This window comes from Egretta garzetta, unplaced genomic scaffold (genome assembly GCF_000687185.1).
Source record: "Egretta garzetta isolate BGI_Z169 unplaced genomic scaffold, ASM68718v1 scaffold112, whole genome shotgun sequence".
Lineage (NCBI taxonomy): Eukaryota > Metazoa > Chordata > Aves > Pelecaniformes > Ardeidae > Egretta > Egretta garzetta.
The window spans coordinates 2499594-2514994 of NW_009258884.1; the positions used below are offsets into that span (position 1 = coordinate 2499594).

General features: G+C 43.8%; 1 protein-coding gene across 1 annotated transcript in view; it reads right to left on the reverse strand.

Annotated features, from left to right (window-relative positions):
* PIGL (phosphatidylinositol glycan anchor biosynthesis class L) overlaps positions 1–15401 on the reverse strand; it is a 67211-nt gene that overhangs the window by 8583 nt on the left and 43227 nt on the right. The window contains exons 4-5 of the mRNA XM_035889615.1: positions 13036–13126; positions 6265–6332 (exon numbers count right to left, since the gene is read on the reverse strand). Coding sequence (XP_035745508.1) covers positions 6265–6332; positions 13036–13126 — 159 coding nt within the window. The remainder of the gene's footprint in view (positions 1–6264; positions 6333–13035; positions 13127–15401) is intronic.

Consider the following 15401-nt stretch of genomic DNA (forward strand, 5'->3'; position numbering starts at 1 on the left):
CAGCAGCAAATTAAGTGGTTTGTGTTTGTATAAAGGTTCAGGGAGACACAAACTGTGTTTGGTTACTGAAAGGTCCTGCCAGGCAGAGCTGACACTGATCTGGAAGAACAAGCATGAAGAAACCGATTCCTCATCCTTTTTGTCCTGAGCCAAATGCTTAAGTACGCAGCAAGGCTCCATGCAGAGCTATGGGAATGGGCTCCACCCAGCTGTAATGCTGCAGAGGAATTGCAGCCTTGCTCATTTGTATTTCTCAGGCAGGAGATGGCAATGAGCTGTGGTTGCAGAGAGAGAGAGAAACACAAAACTCTACCTCCTGCACACGTTCATAAATCTAGCCAATCCTCTCCCAAATCAATCTTCTCACTCCCATCTCCACCCTGCTGGAGCTGTCTCCATGGGATGCTTCCAAGTAGGGAAGAGGTTGCAGCTCTCTGTTGTTGCCATTTTGGGAATGTTGTTTTATAGATTGGACTTGCTGTGGTTTGGGTGAAAGAGTTTGGCATAAAATCTCAAAAAGTCAAACACAGACAGGCTCTTTTTCAGGAGCTCTTTCCATGTGTGTGTTTTTCCAGGGAGACTTTTTATAAATGCTTTTTCTTTTTAAATAGAAAGTGATCTAAGGTGGCTTGTTCCCACCCACCCACCAAGTGCCAGAGGCCAGCTGATTACAGGGCACCTCTCACTGCACCCTCTTTATTATGCCTGTGGTAGGTTCAGATCCACATTTGAAGGAAAGCGAGATCCTCTGCAATGAAGATTCAAAAGGCTATGAGACAGCTGAATGCAGCCACCATTTCTGCACTGCAAGGACTCAACACCAGCTCCTCCCTCAAGGATCAGCTGCTTTGAAAGCTATTGCTCTCTGCAGCTTATCGGCTACATCTGCTCAGCAGAAAAACTTAAATGGTCCAGCAACCCCCATCCTGCAAACCACAGGACTGAGTGAGCTCCCAAATTCCCTGTCTTTACTCAAGTCATCCTCAAGGAAAGATGCCAGCAAAGCGAGTGGGCTAGCTCCTAAGAGGCACTGACATGGGGATACATCCCCATGATGGCAAGAAGGAACAAGTCAAGATGCAGCTGAAACCTCAGTCTTGGGGAACACAGAACTCCTCTGGGGTAGAATCAGGACCGACGCCCTGGTGGGTGGATTAGTTTTGGTGATGTTCTGTTTAATGAGAATTGTTCATTGAAATCAATGACTTCACTCTCCAAATAGTCTCCCATGCCAAAGGCAAAACCCTTCACTGAACTGACTGTGCTGGCTGCTGTAGAGCACTGGGGAAATACAGTTTTCAAGAGCATGGCAAAGAATGGATGTCTTAAAGATGCGTTGGGGCTCCATTTAGGATCCTAACCTCTAATCTGCCCAATTAATCTGATGAAACAGATGTGAAAGAGGAAGAACAGCCAGTCTCCTAGGAATCACAGAGACATTAGAAGGATATACTTGCCAGATGTTGAATGTTTGCTCTCTGGAATGCCTCCTCCCTCCCTAACCGGACTTTCTGGCTCCATTTCCATGCACCCTGAACTACACCGTGTAGCAACATGCAGCTTGTAAAACACTATTCAGGCACTCTGTACTCACGCGTATTGCGGTGGGAAAAAATGGTTCTGCCAGTCAGAAAAAAAGGTGTCAATTCAGAGATCTTCCAGTTGACAGAGTTGCTCTGTGGCTTTGGTCCCTGCACTGTCTGGGAGAAGAATGTGCAGTGTCACTGCTCCACTCACGCTGCTAGCAGCCTAGTGACGCTGGGAAGGACAGTCCTTGAGGCTGTTTCTTTGGAAAAAAAACTTCTTGGGGGGGGGAATCCCTGCAATGCTGGTGCCCTGTGCTCAACTTTATCTTAACAGCTCTCAACAGTATCATGGAAGGGCACTGGGATGAATGAACTTAGTCAATTTAAGTAAGGAGGGAGCAGGGGTGAAGGTGTGAGATAAAATCTAGGACAACATACCCAACTATGGGATATGCGCCAGGCATGGGGCAGAGTCCTCTGAAGGGAAGGGACAGTCTCAAAGGGTAAACAGAGGAGGACAATTCCACCTTATGGGGGCAGTCTGGGTGCAATCACAGCCACCATTCCTAAGCTCCCCCTGGGACATTTAAAACAAGTAAAACAGAACACCATAAGTGAGCCAGACTGTGAAAGGACAGAGTGAAACATAAGATACTGGAACCTGTTGTTTCTTCAACACCCTTCTTTATGTTGCAGGGAATCTAGAACTCCAGCAGGGGCTAAACAATTCCAAACACAAACATCAGTGACACAGGAAATCCTTTTCCAAGATGGAGCAAGTAACAACCAGTTTGGAAAAAAGGATTTGCTGGGAAAAGGCAAGGGAAATACAAAACAACACCCTGCTTTAAAAACACAAATGAGATGCCACTCACTTGAAATGCACAGGCTGCAGCTGCTTAAAAGGAGTGAGAGACCAGAGCCCCATTCTGGCCCCACACTGTAAGAAGGCATCAAATAAAAATGGTAGATGGGATACCATTCATTATCATCAAGCTAATCACCCAAGAAACGGCTTGCTTCCTGCTCACCATCTCCTTAAAGACCTGGCCTTGGAAATTCAATACAAGCAGAACTGTGCTTTGAAGGGATGTAATGCAGTTGGTGGCTTTTGAGAACTGCACTCACCGAGCCTGTGGGATTTGGCTGGACAATGCACTGTTAATTGTTTCGATATACTTATTTGAAACTGGCATTTAATCAAACCTCCTCTTTCAGGGAGCCTTAGTGCAACCCTTCTGCACAATGCTATGTCCCGTGGCATTCATAAATGGGGCATTCAATAGTCAGGCTGTGACATGTAAGTGCAACCAGGCATCGGTGGCACTCTAGCTGCATCATAATCAACTCAAGAGTGATAAAGCACTAAGCTCCCAAATATCACCTCTGCACAGTCTCGTTTGTTGAGCTGGCGAATGTTAAGAGCTTACCTACCACTGAGTTGGCAAATGTTAAGAAACATCCTGCAGGACTGAGAGGTGTTTTTCCAAATGGAATTGATGAGAATAGGCTCAGCTGATGATTCTTTGATGTAGCTTTTTATATGGCATCATTGATATAAGTTTTATGGATGCAGTTGCTATAACAACATAATGCACAGTGGTTAAATATAGCAGCTCCTATTTTCCACTCAGTTTGCTCTGCTCTAAGCAGACAAGGAGTATTCTTTTCTGTTCTAGCTGGGATGAAATGGATTTGATAGCTCACTGAATAGAAGAAGTGGTACAGTCCTTCCTCCCCCTTCACAAAGGCTATTCCTCTGCACTCTAAGCAAGCAAGCAAACAACAAAACCAACAGCCCCCCATTTTCTAGGCTACTGGGCACAAAGGTTTGTTTAAAACCAAAATGCACAATGACTCATACAAAACTGAACCACCTTGATACTACATGTGATCTCAGTGCAAACACTGTAATTTCAAAGTGCAGGAAAGAGAGTTTCTCACATATTCCTGTCACGTAGTATTTACCACGCTTACTACCGCAGTGCCTAGCGTGTCACTCAAGACCTGTCCTTCCTTGTGGATGCATATACAGGATCCACCCTCTCTTGGCCATAGGGAAAGCTTCTATTTGAGGGGATAAGAGAGAACGATGTTGCCAAATCAAGGTGATGGGGAAAGAAGCAGAGCTACAGAGGATTGCTTCCAATTCTCCCTTCTTTGCTATAGTGAGATTTCCTTGGTTTTGGGTTAGGTTTTTTTTCCATCTGGAAGCCAGAACTGAAATACTCCCGGGGGAGACTGAAATCAAATAGCAATTTGTGTTCCTCTCCCATCCTGTTTTTTCTTATTTTTTCCTTGCAGAAGAACAAATCCACCCTCAAACCTTGGCATTTCACAGTTCCTCCCAGATCTGAAGCCTAGACACACAGCAGCAGCTGGACTCCCTGCAAGCTGTCAGGGAGAAAGTTGCTGCAAGGGAAAGGGTACATTTCTTCTGAATAGTTCCTGCTTCTTTGGGCATAAACTCTCTTCCAGACACTAGAAAGAATATTTATGCCCTTAGCAGATAATACTGAGCATCTGCTCAGCTATGACCTGAACTGTTTTGTTCCTTGAAGTGGTTTAATAATTTGCACCTCCTGAAGCAAGGAGTTGTGGGATGGGTCACACAGCCTGTTCCGCCTCCGCTCTTGCAGAAAGTAATCTCTTAGGTAGTGGGCACAAGTCTACCTCCCACAGACTGGGAGCATCCAAAAGAGCTGAGGATCACTGCACCAGCCCTCTGCTTCATCCTTTCCACTTACAGCCACAGTGGAGGCAGAACCCTGCAGACCTTGTTCAAAGATGGTTAATAAATACATTGCACATGATACCTGGAGGGGAGAGTTCATTTGCCTTTTCCTTGCCATGTAGCGCTGGGGCCCCAGGGGCAGCAACCGCTGCTTTGCAAAGCCCTGCTGGCAGAGAGGTACGCGAGAAGCCTCAGCATGCGCTCCCAGCACTGCCTGTACTAGCCAATATGTGAGAACTCATCAGGGCACTGAAAACCAGGAGTGATACAGTCATGCTCTACTTCCTCCATGACACAAACTGAAAAATAATGAGGGCAAGCAAGCCACTAAAAATAAACTTAACCTTTCAGTGGCCACAGCGTCACTCCTGCCACATGCAGATGACTGGGCCACTATGCTTATTTCTGCTGATTCAGGGCTGGAAGAGAAACAAAGCACAAACCAGCCCCTAGTTAATGAGAGCTGCTTATACCCTGGTGTCCCTATCAGCATGTATCTCAGAAGCCCAGGACAATGTTCGACTGTAGGCTAAGGACTAATGCAAAGGTCTGAGTTCAAGGGGTTTGCAGATAATGAATACTTGTTAATAACATACTCTGAGACAAGAAGAGGGTTAACATCCCCACTGCACACACAGGAAACCTACAGCAAGAAGGTGGGACAGTGATTTCTGCACAGCCATGAAGTGAGACAACAGTAGAGCTAGGATCAAAATTGAGAGTTTTCCTTAACTTTCTTATACATAATTCAGCTGCTAGCTTGTTTTCCCTGTATCTCTTCAGGATGTAGGGGGACACCTAACAACCCTTCATTCCTATTTGCAGGCCACCAAGCAATTATTTGACTGAGCAAACAGAGGTCCAGGCAGCTGGAAGCTCTCTAGTCCCTCTGTGCCAATGGTGTGAGCATCGGTCATCAACCTCTGTTCCTCACTCAATCCTCAAATAACACTGTGCCAGAAAGCATCTCCTCGCTTAGCCCAAACAAACACACAGTTTGCTTTAACTCCACCCCCTTTCCTTCCGCTAGGATATTTCAGAAGTTGCTGGGAAAAGCCATAACCCCTCCTAACACTGAATTCCAGCCATCAGATAGCATCAAAGACTTTCGGCATCTTCCCAGAGGAGCTCAGCAGGTCACAGTACAGGTTCTGTGGCACTGCAGCTTTTTCTAGGCAAGTGAGAAAGGCAAATCACTTATGTTGTTAGCAAGGAGAGCCAGAGAGTTACCTGAATTGCACAGATGATTCAGAAAACAAATGGGCGCTAATAATACAAGATATACTTGCAAAGAGTTCTCCTGTCTGGGAAAGGCAGGGGCAGCTCTGGGGGAGATGTCTTTAGGACACAATGAGGTCTGAACGAGCAGAGGGTTAAAATAAAATACAGTAGCTGGCTTGCCAGCAAAATTTGGGTGATTTTAATACAAGGGATTTTTTTTGTCTAGCAACCTTCCCATATCACAGCACAGAGACAGAGGTTCTCAGAATTTAAAGAATGGAAGTGAAGGAATGAGTTGACATAGGAAGAGAGTGGTAAATAGGGACAGCTCCAGTGAAAGAGCAATGTCCTTGGGTCAGAGAGGTAAATTCAGGTACCTGGACAGGGTGGCAACATCCTCTGGAACAATGGTGAAGAACTTTCCAAAATCCAACAACCACCAGCTCAGGCATCAGCTATTCACACACTCTCCTCAAACCAGAAGTGCAAAGTGATCTGTGGCATATTTTAGTGTGATCAAGGACAGGAAGACCAAAGAGGGCTCAGTGAAATGGAGACTGGCAAAGCACCAGCAGATGGAATAATAAAAGGATGCTGTAGGTCATTTACAGAGCTAAGAGTTTCCCCAAACATTATCATGTCCCACAGCCTGCCACTCAGTTATATCAATGAAGTTAATACTGCTCTTGGCTCTAGCAATTAGTTTTTTGCTTACACACAAACACCACATTCACTCTGTAACACTATATTGAGGCATTCAGTGAAGCCTGCAGAACACTGTACCTTAAAGCAGTGTAAAGAGAAATGTGGTTAGCATGACCACTCACTCCTCCTGCATCAAAGGTTACCACCTGCAATAAAACCACAGAACAATAATCATTTTGAAGAAAGAGACTGTGCAGTTACCACCTTTGACATCTAACACAGCACTGTCCCAGCCCATTGTATATAAATAGTTGGTTTTCTGTTGCACAATGAGGCCTTGTGTGTGAACTCATGCTACAGAAATACAACTAAACAAACAAGACGCTCTGGAACTAGATGACTATACAGTCTAACAGACTGAACAACAGAAAGATGACAAATATTGTGTTCCCACTGGCAGGATGCACTTGTTACTTATTACCAGGCCAAAAGGTTACTTTCAGAGTGATCTTTTGCAAACTTGTTCCTGACCCAAGAGGTCCAGCTCTATGAATCACTCTCTCCTGGATATGAGAACATACTAGAACGCCTGCAGATTACAGGGTGAAACTAAAGTTTCTTGTACTGTGAATCAGGACATACTGCTTTAACAAAAGCAACACAATCACATACTACTGTCCTGATTGTAACGAGGCTTCATCACAGGATAACATAGTGATAAAATAATCTGATAGGAGAACAAGCCTTTTTAAAGAATCAGCTGATTGCACTTCTTGTACAAGCAAGCCAGGCTTTTTACTGAATGAGAAGATCATATAATTTATTGATTCCCTGCAGAGGGAAATGGGAACTTCATAATGCAGAAGTAACGTGTGACCACAGCACTAACAAGTCACCATCCAAGGCACAGAATACCCTTGGCTCCTTGCCTTCAGACCTACCAATAATGTGTCAGGGGTGAAGCACCCACCCTAAGGGCTCACTCTGCACAGTACTGTGAAGTGGGCACTTAAAGGCTCCCGCTTCCAACCCCGAGGACAAACTGGCAGCGCAATGAGTAGAACAGGCAGGGAATGTGTTGGTAGGTTTTCCAAATGGTGAAAATGACAGTCCTTGGCCAATCTAAAATTATGTTTTTCCTCTGGGACAGGCCAGGCAGCAAAGCTCTCCACAGCTCCTTTCTCTATGACCAGGAAGAAATCATAAACTTCCTACATTTCAATCAATTTCTGCTTCCTTGCCAGCTTGTTCTCTCTTCAGGGAAGGAGATGCTACTGCCTTGCTTACTCACCACAGCTCCCTTCTGAAAGTCTATTTTATACGCAGGACCTGAAGTACTGGGTTAAAGATCAAGGGAAGATCAAAAGCCACCCTGCCAGTCCTGCAACTTGCCACTCCACCCTCCAACAGGAGAGGCCCTCTCAAACACAGGAGATACTGTGTAAAGAGGGAGAGGAAACACAAAGCGATAAGAAATACTTCAAAAAACCCAAACTCCAGACAACCCTTGCTTATAAGCCCACCCACCCAGTACAAGTCCACAGTTAGACTTTCCACTTTGCCCAGTGGCTGTAATAATGCTGCCACAAAGCAGCAGGGTTATTCATGGATGGCAGGAAGTGCCGGGACTCAATTTGGTTTCGTTCAGGTACAAAGAAGCATTTTCGGGTCAACCCTTATAAGGAGAAAAATTATGTCTTCGGCTTTGGTAGTTTTTGCTGTACATCAGCATTACCTGAGAGACTCTCTGCAGGGACTGCATGGTTTGGCACAGTGCAAAGCCCTCCCTAAGGATATCAGCTTTTTGAGTAGCTCATCTGGGAAAGACATTATTACATTCTGTACAGCTCAAGGAACCAGCATTGCACCCTGTATTTTACAGATAAGAAAAAGCATGCTCTGAAGTCACTCCTACCTAGAGTAGCACTTTCCTAAGATGACAATGTACCTCACTCACTGCAGTCAGAATAAATTCCTATGCAGGTGAATAACAGTGTGAGTCTGCTAAGGGATGGACTTGCACTAAGCCTTTTTACTAAATGTGGACAGAGAGAGGGTTTGTCTCTTCCACCTGATCATTTATTTTCATGTAACCTGTACAAATATAACATTTTTAAGACTGCTACCCTGCTATCAAATGTGGCTGAAATTAGCCAATGGGCTCTGGAGTCTTTTGAAACACGCATGTGCACACAATATAATAAATACAATTGCATTACTCTCGTTTCCTTAGGAAACCAAGCTAAAAACCCCAGGCAAGCCGAAACATGCAGTTTTCTCTTCTATGAAGGGTACAAGAGAACAAACCAGAAGACTGAGACAAGAGACTATAGTGAAAGGGCTAAATAAGCTAATCATTATTTTGACAAAACTGGCTTGGGCCAACTGTGGGAGCACAAGGCTGGGTTAGAAAATATCACTGACATGCAAATTATCTATTCAGAAACACTTTTGGAGGGTTTTTTTTCCCCACATCTGTTTTGAAATAGCTGCTGTCTCAGTGCTGCTGGGCTTATGTAACATCTGAACTAGCTAGAGATTGCATGGAGTTAATTTTCAATTGATGTTGTCCAATTCACTTTAGAACATTTGCACCTGAATTGCCTGTCTCTCCAAATACACAAATTTGTAAGCACAATTCCCAAGGTACCTGCACACTGACCTGGCCGCAGTGGCATTCACTTTATCTGCAGAGAGGCCACCTTTGAAACATTGGCCCTTCACTTTTAGAGATCCCTCCCAGCACACAGGCTGGATCTGACACAGTAGCAGGGTCCCACCTACCCAGTATGTAGCTTCTAGGTCTGTTGTCTAAACCGGGCACTGATTCCACAGCATCACTGTGGTGCTCGTGACTTAGAGCAGGCAGCAATCACACGTAAATATATTCCTCTGGCTTCAGGGATTCATTTCATTGATAACAAATCTGAATTTCTTTCTCATATGCTGAAGATATTTTCACACGGGAGCATTTGCTTCTTCCACATGGTACAGCTAGCTGGTGTGCTTGCTTTTAGCACATAACCTGAACCAGGCTGATGATGAAATCAAGTAATCAATTGGGGCAGGATGAGAAAACCTGAACATCTTGAAACTGTCTGGGCTAGAAACAGGCTTAGCCTGTTCGGGGAGCAAAAGGCTGGGATAGGAAATATACTTGATGTGGAAATTATTGCTCAATGAAATCTTTAGGGCAAGAGGGAGTTCCCTCCCCACACCTGTTCTGAAATGGGAGCTGCTGCCGTTGGTGTTGCTGGGTTTTCTTTGGGGTGACCTTGGTATTCAGGAAATGGAGCTTTCACTAGTGGAAGCCAGAGCAACGGCCAAGACAAACAAGTCCAGAAATCCCTTCCGGAGGGGGGAGTGCACAGAGGAAATTACTCAATTACTAGCAGAAGAGAAAAGCTCCTGAGAGGTCTGGAGTCCATGCTCCCTCTATACACCATGTGCATCAGAGGAAAAAAGCACTCAAAGCTGTGGGTCTTCCTTGCGCTTTTCTGGCATCATCCAGTGCTTCAAACAGAGCACACATCTGCTCAAGTAGACTGGTGGGGATAGAAAGATCTCTTTCCATTTTAAGAAGGGCCAGCCCATAAAATGCCATAGCAAGCAACTCCATTTCTAATGGCCTTCCTCTGAGCATCATTTCATAGGCCCAACTTACACTTGCAGAGGCCAGTGACACTCCCTTTGAGCCTCTTGCGTGTTTGCGAATGTCCCTTGTTGCTACTAAATCAGAGAAGCTAAAGATTAAAAAGAATGGTCAACTGGATGAAAAAGGAAAAATCTAATCATAATCACGTCTCAGCATCCACTGGGTTTGAGCTGCAAGTGTGTAAGTCATGTGCCAGCTCTTAGAATGAAAGGTCTCAGGGGCCTCCTGCTCACATACCCCAAAGCACACCTGAGGAAACTGCAATACAGGTGAGGAAGGGAGGGAAAGGGATGACAAAGTCTGTCCCAGCTCTGTGGCCTCCTCTAGTAAACTCCACATGCTGCACTGCAAATCTGGTGTTCTGCAAAAGCATTTAAAATCCTCTACAAATAACACACATTCAAATGCTTCTGAATTTTAGAAGAGTGTGGAGATCTAACACATAAGAGCTGAACTCACCCTCTCAAATATAAGCTCCAACTTGAATGCCGTTTGTAGAAGGATCTGGCTTTCTAGGCTGATCTAGAGCCGACCCAAGACAATGGGAGTCTTCCACAAACAGTTGTACAGATGATGTTTCCATCATTCCATAGTGGAAAGCAGCTTGCTAGAATGTGGTATTGTGGAATTCTGGTCTTGGCACTGCATCTGCCCCAAACACAGTCTGAATGTCACCTCCTAATCCAAGCTCTGCTATCACCAAACCTGAGATCCTGAAGAGCAAGTAGGATTTCATAATCTAGAGCCTGCCGGGGGCTCACGCAATACTATGTAACTTATTTTTTACACACCGAATACTTTCTAGTCTGGATCGAGACAGACTAGCCTTGGCTGCCTCTCCCAGCAACATTGGCTTTTGCTTATAAATCCAGCAGGCAGGAAATAATTTCCAAAGTCTATAAATTAGTTTTGGCTTTGAGTACAGCAACCGTTAATTTCTGTGTCTGTAGTATTTAATGCAGAGCTTGGATGAAATATGTCCCTGTAGCTCTCAAATAGATCGAGTTACTCATGGACTTCCAGGGCAATTGAGGAAATGAGTAACTATGCAATGGAACAAAACTATGCATAACATGATGTGACTCCTTGCCTTGCAATCTTTCCCTTCAGACATGTTGGAGTTGCAGCCTACTTCTCCACTGTCAGATGACACATCTGTTCTGTAAATGAAAAATACCATTGTCTATGCTATGACTACAGGGAGAACTAGGGAAAATTTTCCCACTGGGATAGCTAAAACAATGCATGTCTTCCAATCATGTTAACTCCATTGAGTTAGCTTGTTGTGTTTGAAACCCCCTTAGTTTATGTTTTGACAAGGCTCTTAGCACCTTAAGCCAATTCTGTAAATTTCAACATTACTGAAAAATAGACTCAGTTTACCTTTCAAGGCAAGGCCACTGTCTCAGGACAGCAGAGATGCTGTAAGAGTGGCTAACAGATAGCAAGCTTTGAAGTTTTAAAACGCAGAATCTTGGACAAAGGTAATTAGGCCCTTGCCTTGCCTTTGTTGGCAAACTAGGTCTGCTCCTAAATGAAATGTATTATAGCAAACATCTGAGACCTGTGTGATAACTTGGGACACTTAAAATAACGTAAGTTTACAGAGCAGTTCATTACCACCATCCTCAAGAAGCTGCTTCAGTGGCCTTTGGTACTGCTGACATGTTCTGCTACAGCAACTTGTCCTCACTGCTGCTCAGGGAAGTGCTGAGGGGAACACAGCGGGCCCTGCTGCAGTGCTCCTCGTTACTACAGCTACACCCAACATCCACAGCACAGCAGGGAGAGTACCAGTTATTGTGCCTGTTTCTTGCTTTGAAAATCCTCACACTATGTTAGTGGCAGACTCCTGACTTCCCCCGCACAAAGAGCTTGAGTTTAATTTCCTCTGAGGCAAAGATCTAACCCTTCCTAACCATCTAGAAGAAGTTCTAGTGTTTTCAGAATTTCTACTGGGATTCTGGGGCACTTGCCCTAGTGCTCGCCAGAGTCACAAACATGCAATACAAACCTTCTTGTGTTAGGAGCTTTCAGATTAGATTAAAACCTATCTCTTCATAGGGCCAAAAGGCACAAAAGGAATGCAGGAAAGCTGCATGTGTCTGTGCACAGCCATGAATTTCATGGAAAATTAGCCTCAAAATCAATACAAAGTTGGATGCACGATGCTGCTTTTTGTGCTCATGGGGCTTTCATGCTACAGGAGATGCGGTTTTGTGAATTGCTGAAAGGCTTTAAGAGCTTTGTGATTTTGCTGCTAATCAGTGTGTGACAGTGACATGCCTGATTACAGCAAGATTCAACAGAAAAGAACATAACATAGCCCTTTCCATGCTTAGGCCCTTATTCCTGTTTGGGGCGGGGGGAAACCTCAACCAAACCCAAACTGTAGCAGTGCTAGGAAATCTCTCCGGTTTAATATTCTTCAATCCTGACCTGTAACCCTGCTAATCTAGCTCTCTAACACACACCTGCCAATGTACTTCAGATCTAAGCCTAAAAGTAAGCCTAAATCCCAGATGGGCTCTCTTCATCAATGAAACCTAGCAACAGGGGCAAAATGGTTGATTTAAAATGTAGAAAACATTTGAGGAGTCAGCAAAGCAAAATTTCTCCACTGTTCACTTCTCACTGGGAAGCAAAGAAAGATCTCCAGAGAAAAAGATACATCCAAACTACACCATCAGAATTTTCCATATTTTTCAGTGGAGCAATTCTATTTGTTCTGAACTTCTAGCAGTTGTTTCAAGTGTTTGAAAGAGGATCAGAATGACCATGTCTTACTTGTCAAGACATAGGAGCTGTACAAATACTCACGAAAAGTCACAAAATACAAAATGCAAAATTGCTTTCAGGTATCATTTTAGACCTGAAATTCAGCTGGGCCTATTCAGAGGGTCTTCTACAATTAATGAACCCCAAGAACTGCTACAGTGAAACTTACTGGTGCTGACAGAGTTTGCAGTTTTTAACCAGTTTGAAGTGTTGGTAACCAGTGAAGGTTGATGACACTACAAAACAGAAGAGGCTTCATGAGCTCTAGCTAGGGAAACGGATAAACATTCTAAAGCAAGTATTTCAAGATGAGTAAGTATACTTTCTCCATCTCCTAGCCTATTTCACAGAGACTCCAGAAGCAAAATCCAAACTTTAAAGACTTAAAAAAAGCTTTCAGAGGTAAGGGAAAAGCCTAGAACACTAGTTCAAAAGTAATGTGGAAATTGCCTATGCTGTGGAAAGTTTCACATTACCAGGTTGATGTTATTGGCTTCTATATGCTTCAGCACAAAGGCGGCAAGGAGCTGTGTGTCCCATTCAACAGCAGGATTATCCGGAAGATCCCTGAAAATGAGAAGTGCAATTAGTCACTTCATGGCTGAGAACTTCATAAAGACCATGCTAGAAAAGAGAGATCTTCTTATCAGAGAATGAAATCAAGATACATTTATTCACCATATAAAACCACTGAACCTTACTTAAGAGTCTTACAAGCTTGTATATTGGAAGGTTGAAAGGGAAACAGCAGATCCAGCACCCTCCTCATAGATTTGCCCAGGTCTCCCTTTCTTCTCACCATTAAGGTAGACTCGCTGGCTGCTTTACTTTAAGCAACATCTATTTTGTTCAATGATTTTTGTTCTCTATTAATCTCAAACAAATTTCTTTCTCTCTTTATTTAAAACCCCTTTTAGAAGACATTTTCCTGAAAGACTTTCCAATCATAATCTACTGGTGAATCACATATGAAAGTAACAAGCAAACTCCTGCTCTCGTTTATACAGGAATAGGCCATTAACCTCAACCAGAGAAGAACAGGGCCATAATTATATTGCATGGACTTGACAGTAGCTCTTCATCTGTTTATTTTATGCTTTGCATACCAACTAGTATGCTAAGTATACTGTGACTGAATATTCTGCCTGGATATTTTAGATTGCAGGCTCCTAGGGGCGGGGACCATGAGCCAAATGCAAAATAACACCAGGCAGCCAACAGAATGATTCCATATTTACACAACTGAGAACTGAATTTAACCCCCCAGTCATTATGTTTGAATGATGCCAAGAAAATATTGCTTGCAAAGTTAGAAAGGTTATTAGTAACAATAGGATAACACACAGCTGCTAAAGACCAATAATGACATACGAAACTGGTCTTTTTCTCAGGCCTTTTCCATGCTCTGACAGTCTGATAATTGCTGTGAGATGATTTAGCAGAAAAGTGACTACACAGCTTCTCACACAAGCACACAGGTTTGGACCTGAACCCATCCAGCTGTTTGCTGTAGAGAGCAAGGGCATCACTTCCCAACACTCTTCGCGCCTTGCTGACTCCCCAGACAGCAACAACGATAACATCTGCAACAAAACAACTGGAAAATATTTCCTTGGCACATTCCAAGGTAAAGCTCAGCCTGGGTCTTTGTGAGAGGTCTTCTGGCCACAAATTTTCCTACTGCTGTTAACAGTAGTAGTAGTAGAAGGAAGAGCCTAAAGTACAAACTAACCATTAGCATTTTACTCGTCGTGTTACATATTCCTGTTCAGCACAGGCCAAAATAACGTGCTGTTAGAAACCCCAGCAACAAGGGAAGGCGTTTCTCATTAGTGTACACATTCTAGCCATGGTCCCTGTAGCAGTATCACCAACAACAGAAATTTCTGCTGTTGTTTGCAATTCCCTCTTGTATAGACAGCATCTTTGCCTGATGTATACAAGACATTTCAATTTCATCCCAGGGAAGATTCTTTGGTACATCTGGTGGTTGTCTCATCAGCTTAACAAACCTGCATCTCATCTGCCTAAGACAAAAACTTTCACATCTCATGTTTGAAGAGGAAGTGGCCCTGTTGACCCCAAAGGTATTACAATTCCCACCACGTCACAGCAAGCTTTAAATGGAGCCACATATGAAAACATGCTTCAACTAAAACATCCTAAGCAACATGCACACTGAGCAGAGTCCAAGTGCAAGTCTAACAGTGCTTCAGTTGTTCGAACGGTACCTCTGAGGTTATGTCAAGGCTTAATCTGATAATATTAAAATAGTAAATTAGCCTAAAAGGGATTCTTCACTGGCCACTTACGATGCAAATCTCATTCCCCTTTTTGGACAGGGGTTAAATGGAGCTGTGGAGGAAGCAAAGAGTCCAGTTAAAACAGGAGAGGTGCTCCAACAGTGAGAGGACAGAAAAAAAGTAGGGCTTAGAATTTATGATGTCCAGGAGGCTTTGGTGTCATAGCCACTGCACTCAGCTTTATTGGGCTGTCTCCAAAAAGGCTGCCGGGCAGTGGAGCAGGTTTTAACTAGTTTAGACAGATAAAGATCACCCCCGTTCAATGGAAATGAACAGCTGGAGGCAACGGTTTAGAATCCCTGGAAACAAAACAATCTGAAGGCATGAGCAAATTAACTCCATGAACACTGAACTGATTAAGCAGGAACATTCTGCAAAAAAATCTGCTTCTACCCACTTACTGCTGCTCATGGACAGACCAGTCTCTCCCAGTAAGGAAAAGGAAGTATTTTTCTTGCATAATATTTTGTCAGGCACCAAAGGCAGAGAAGCTGATCTTGCCAAACAAGACACACATCTACATAAGCACATTCATAACT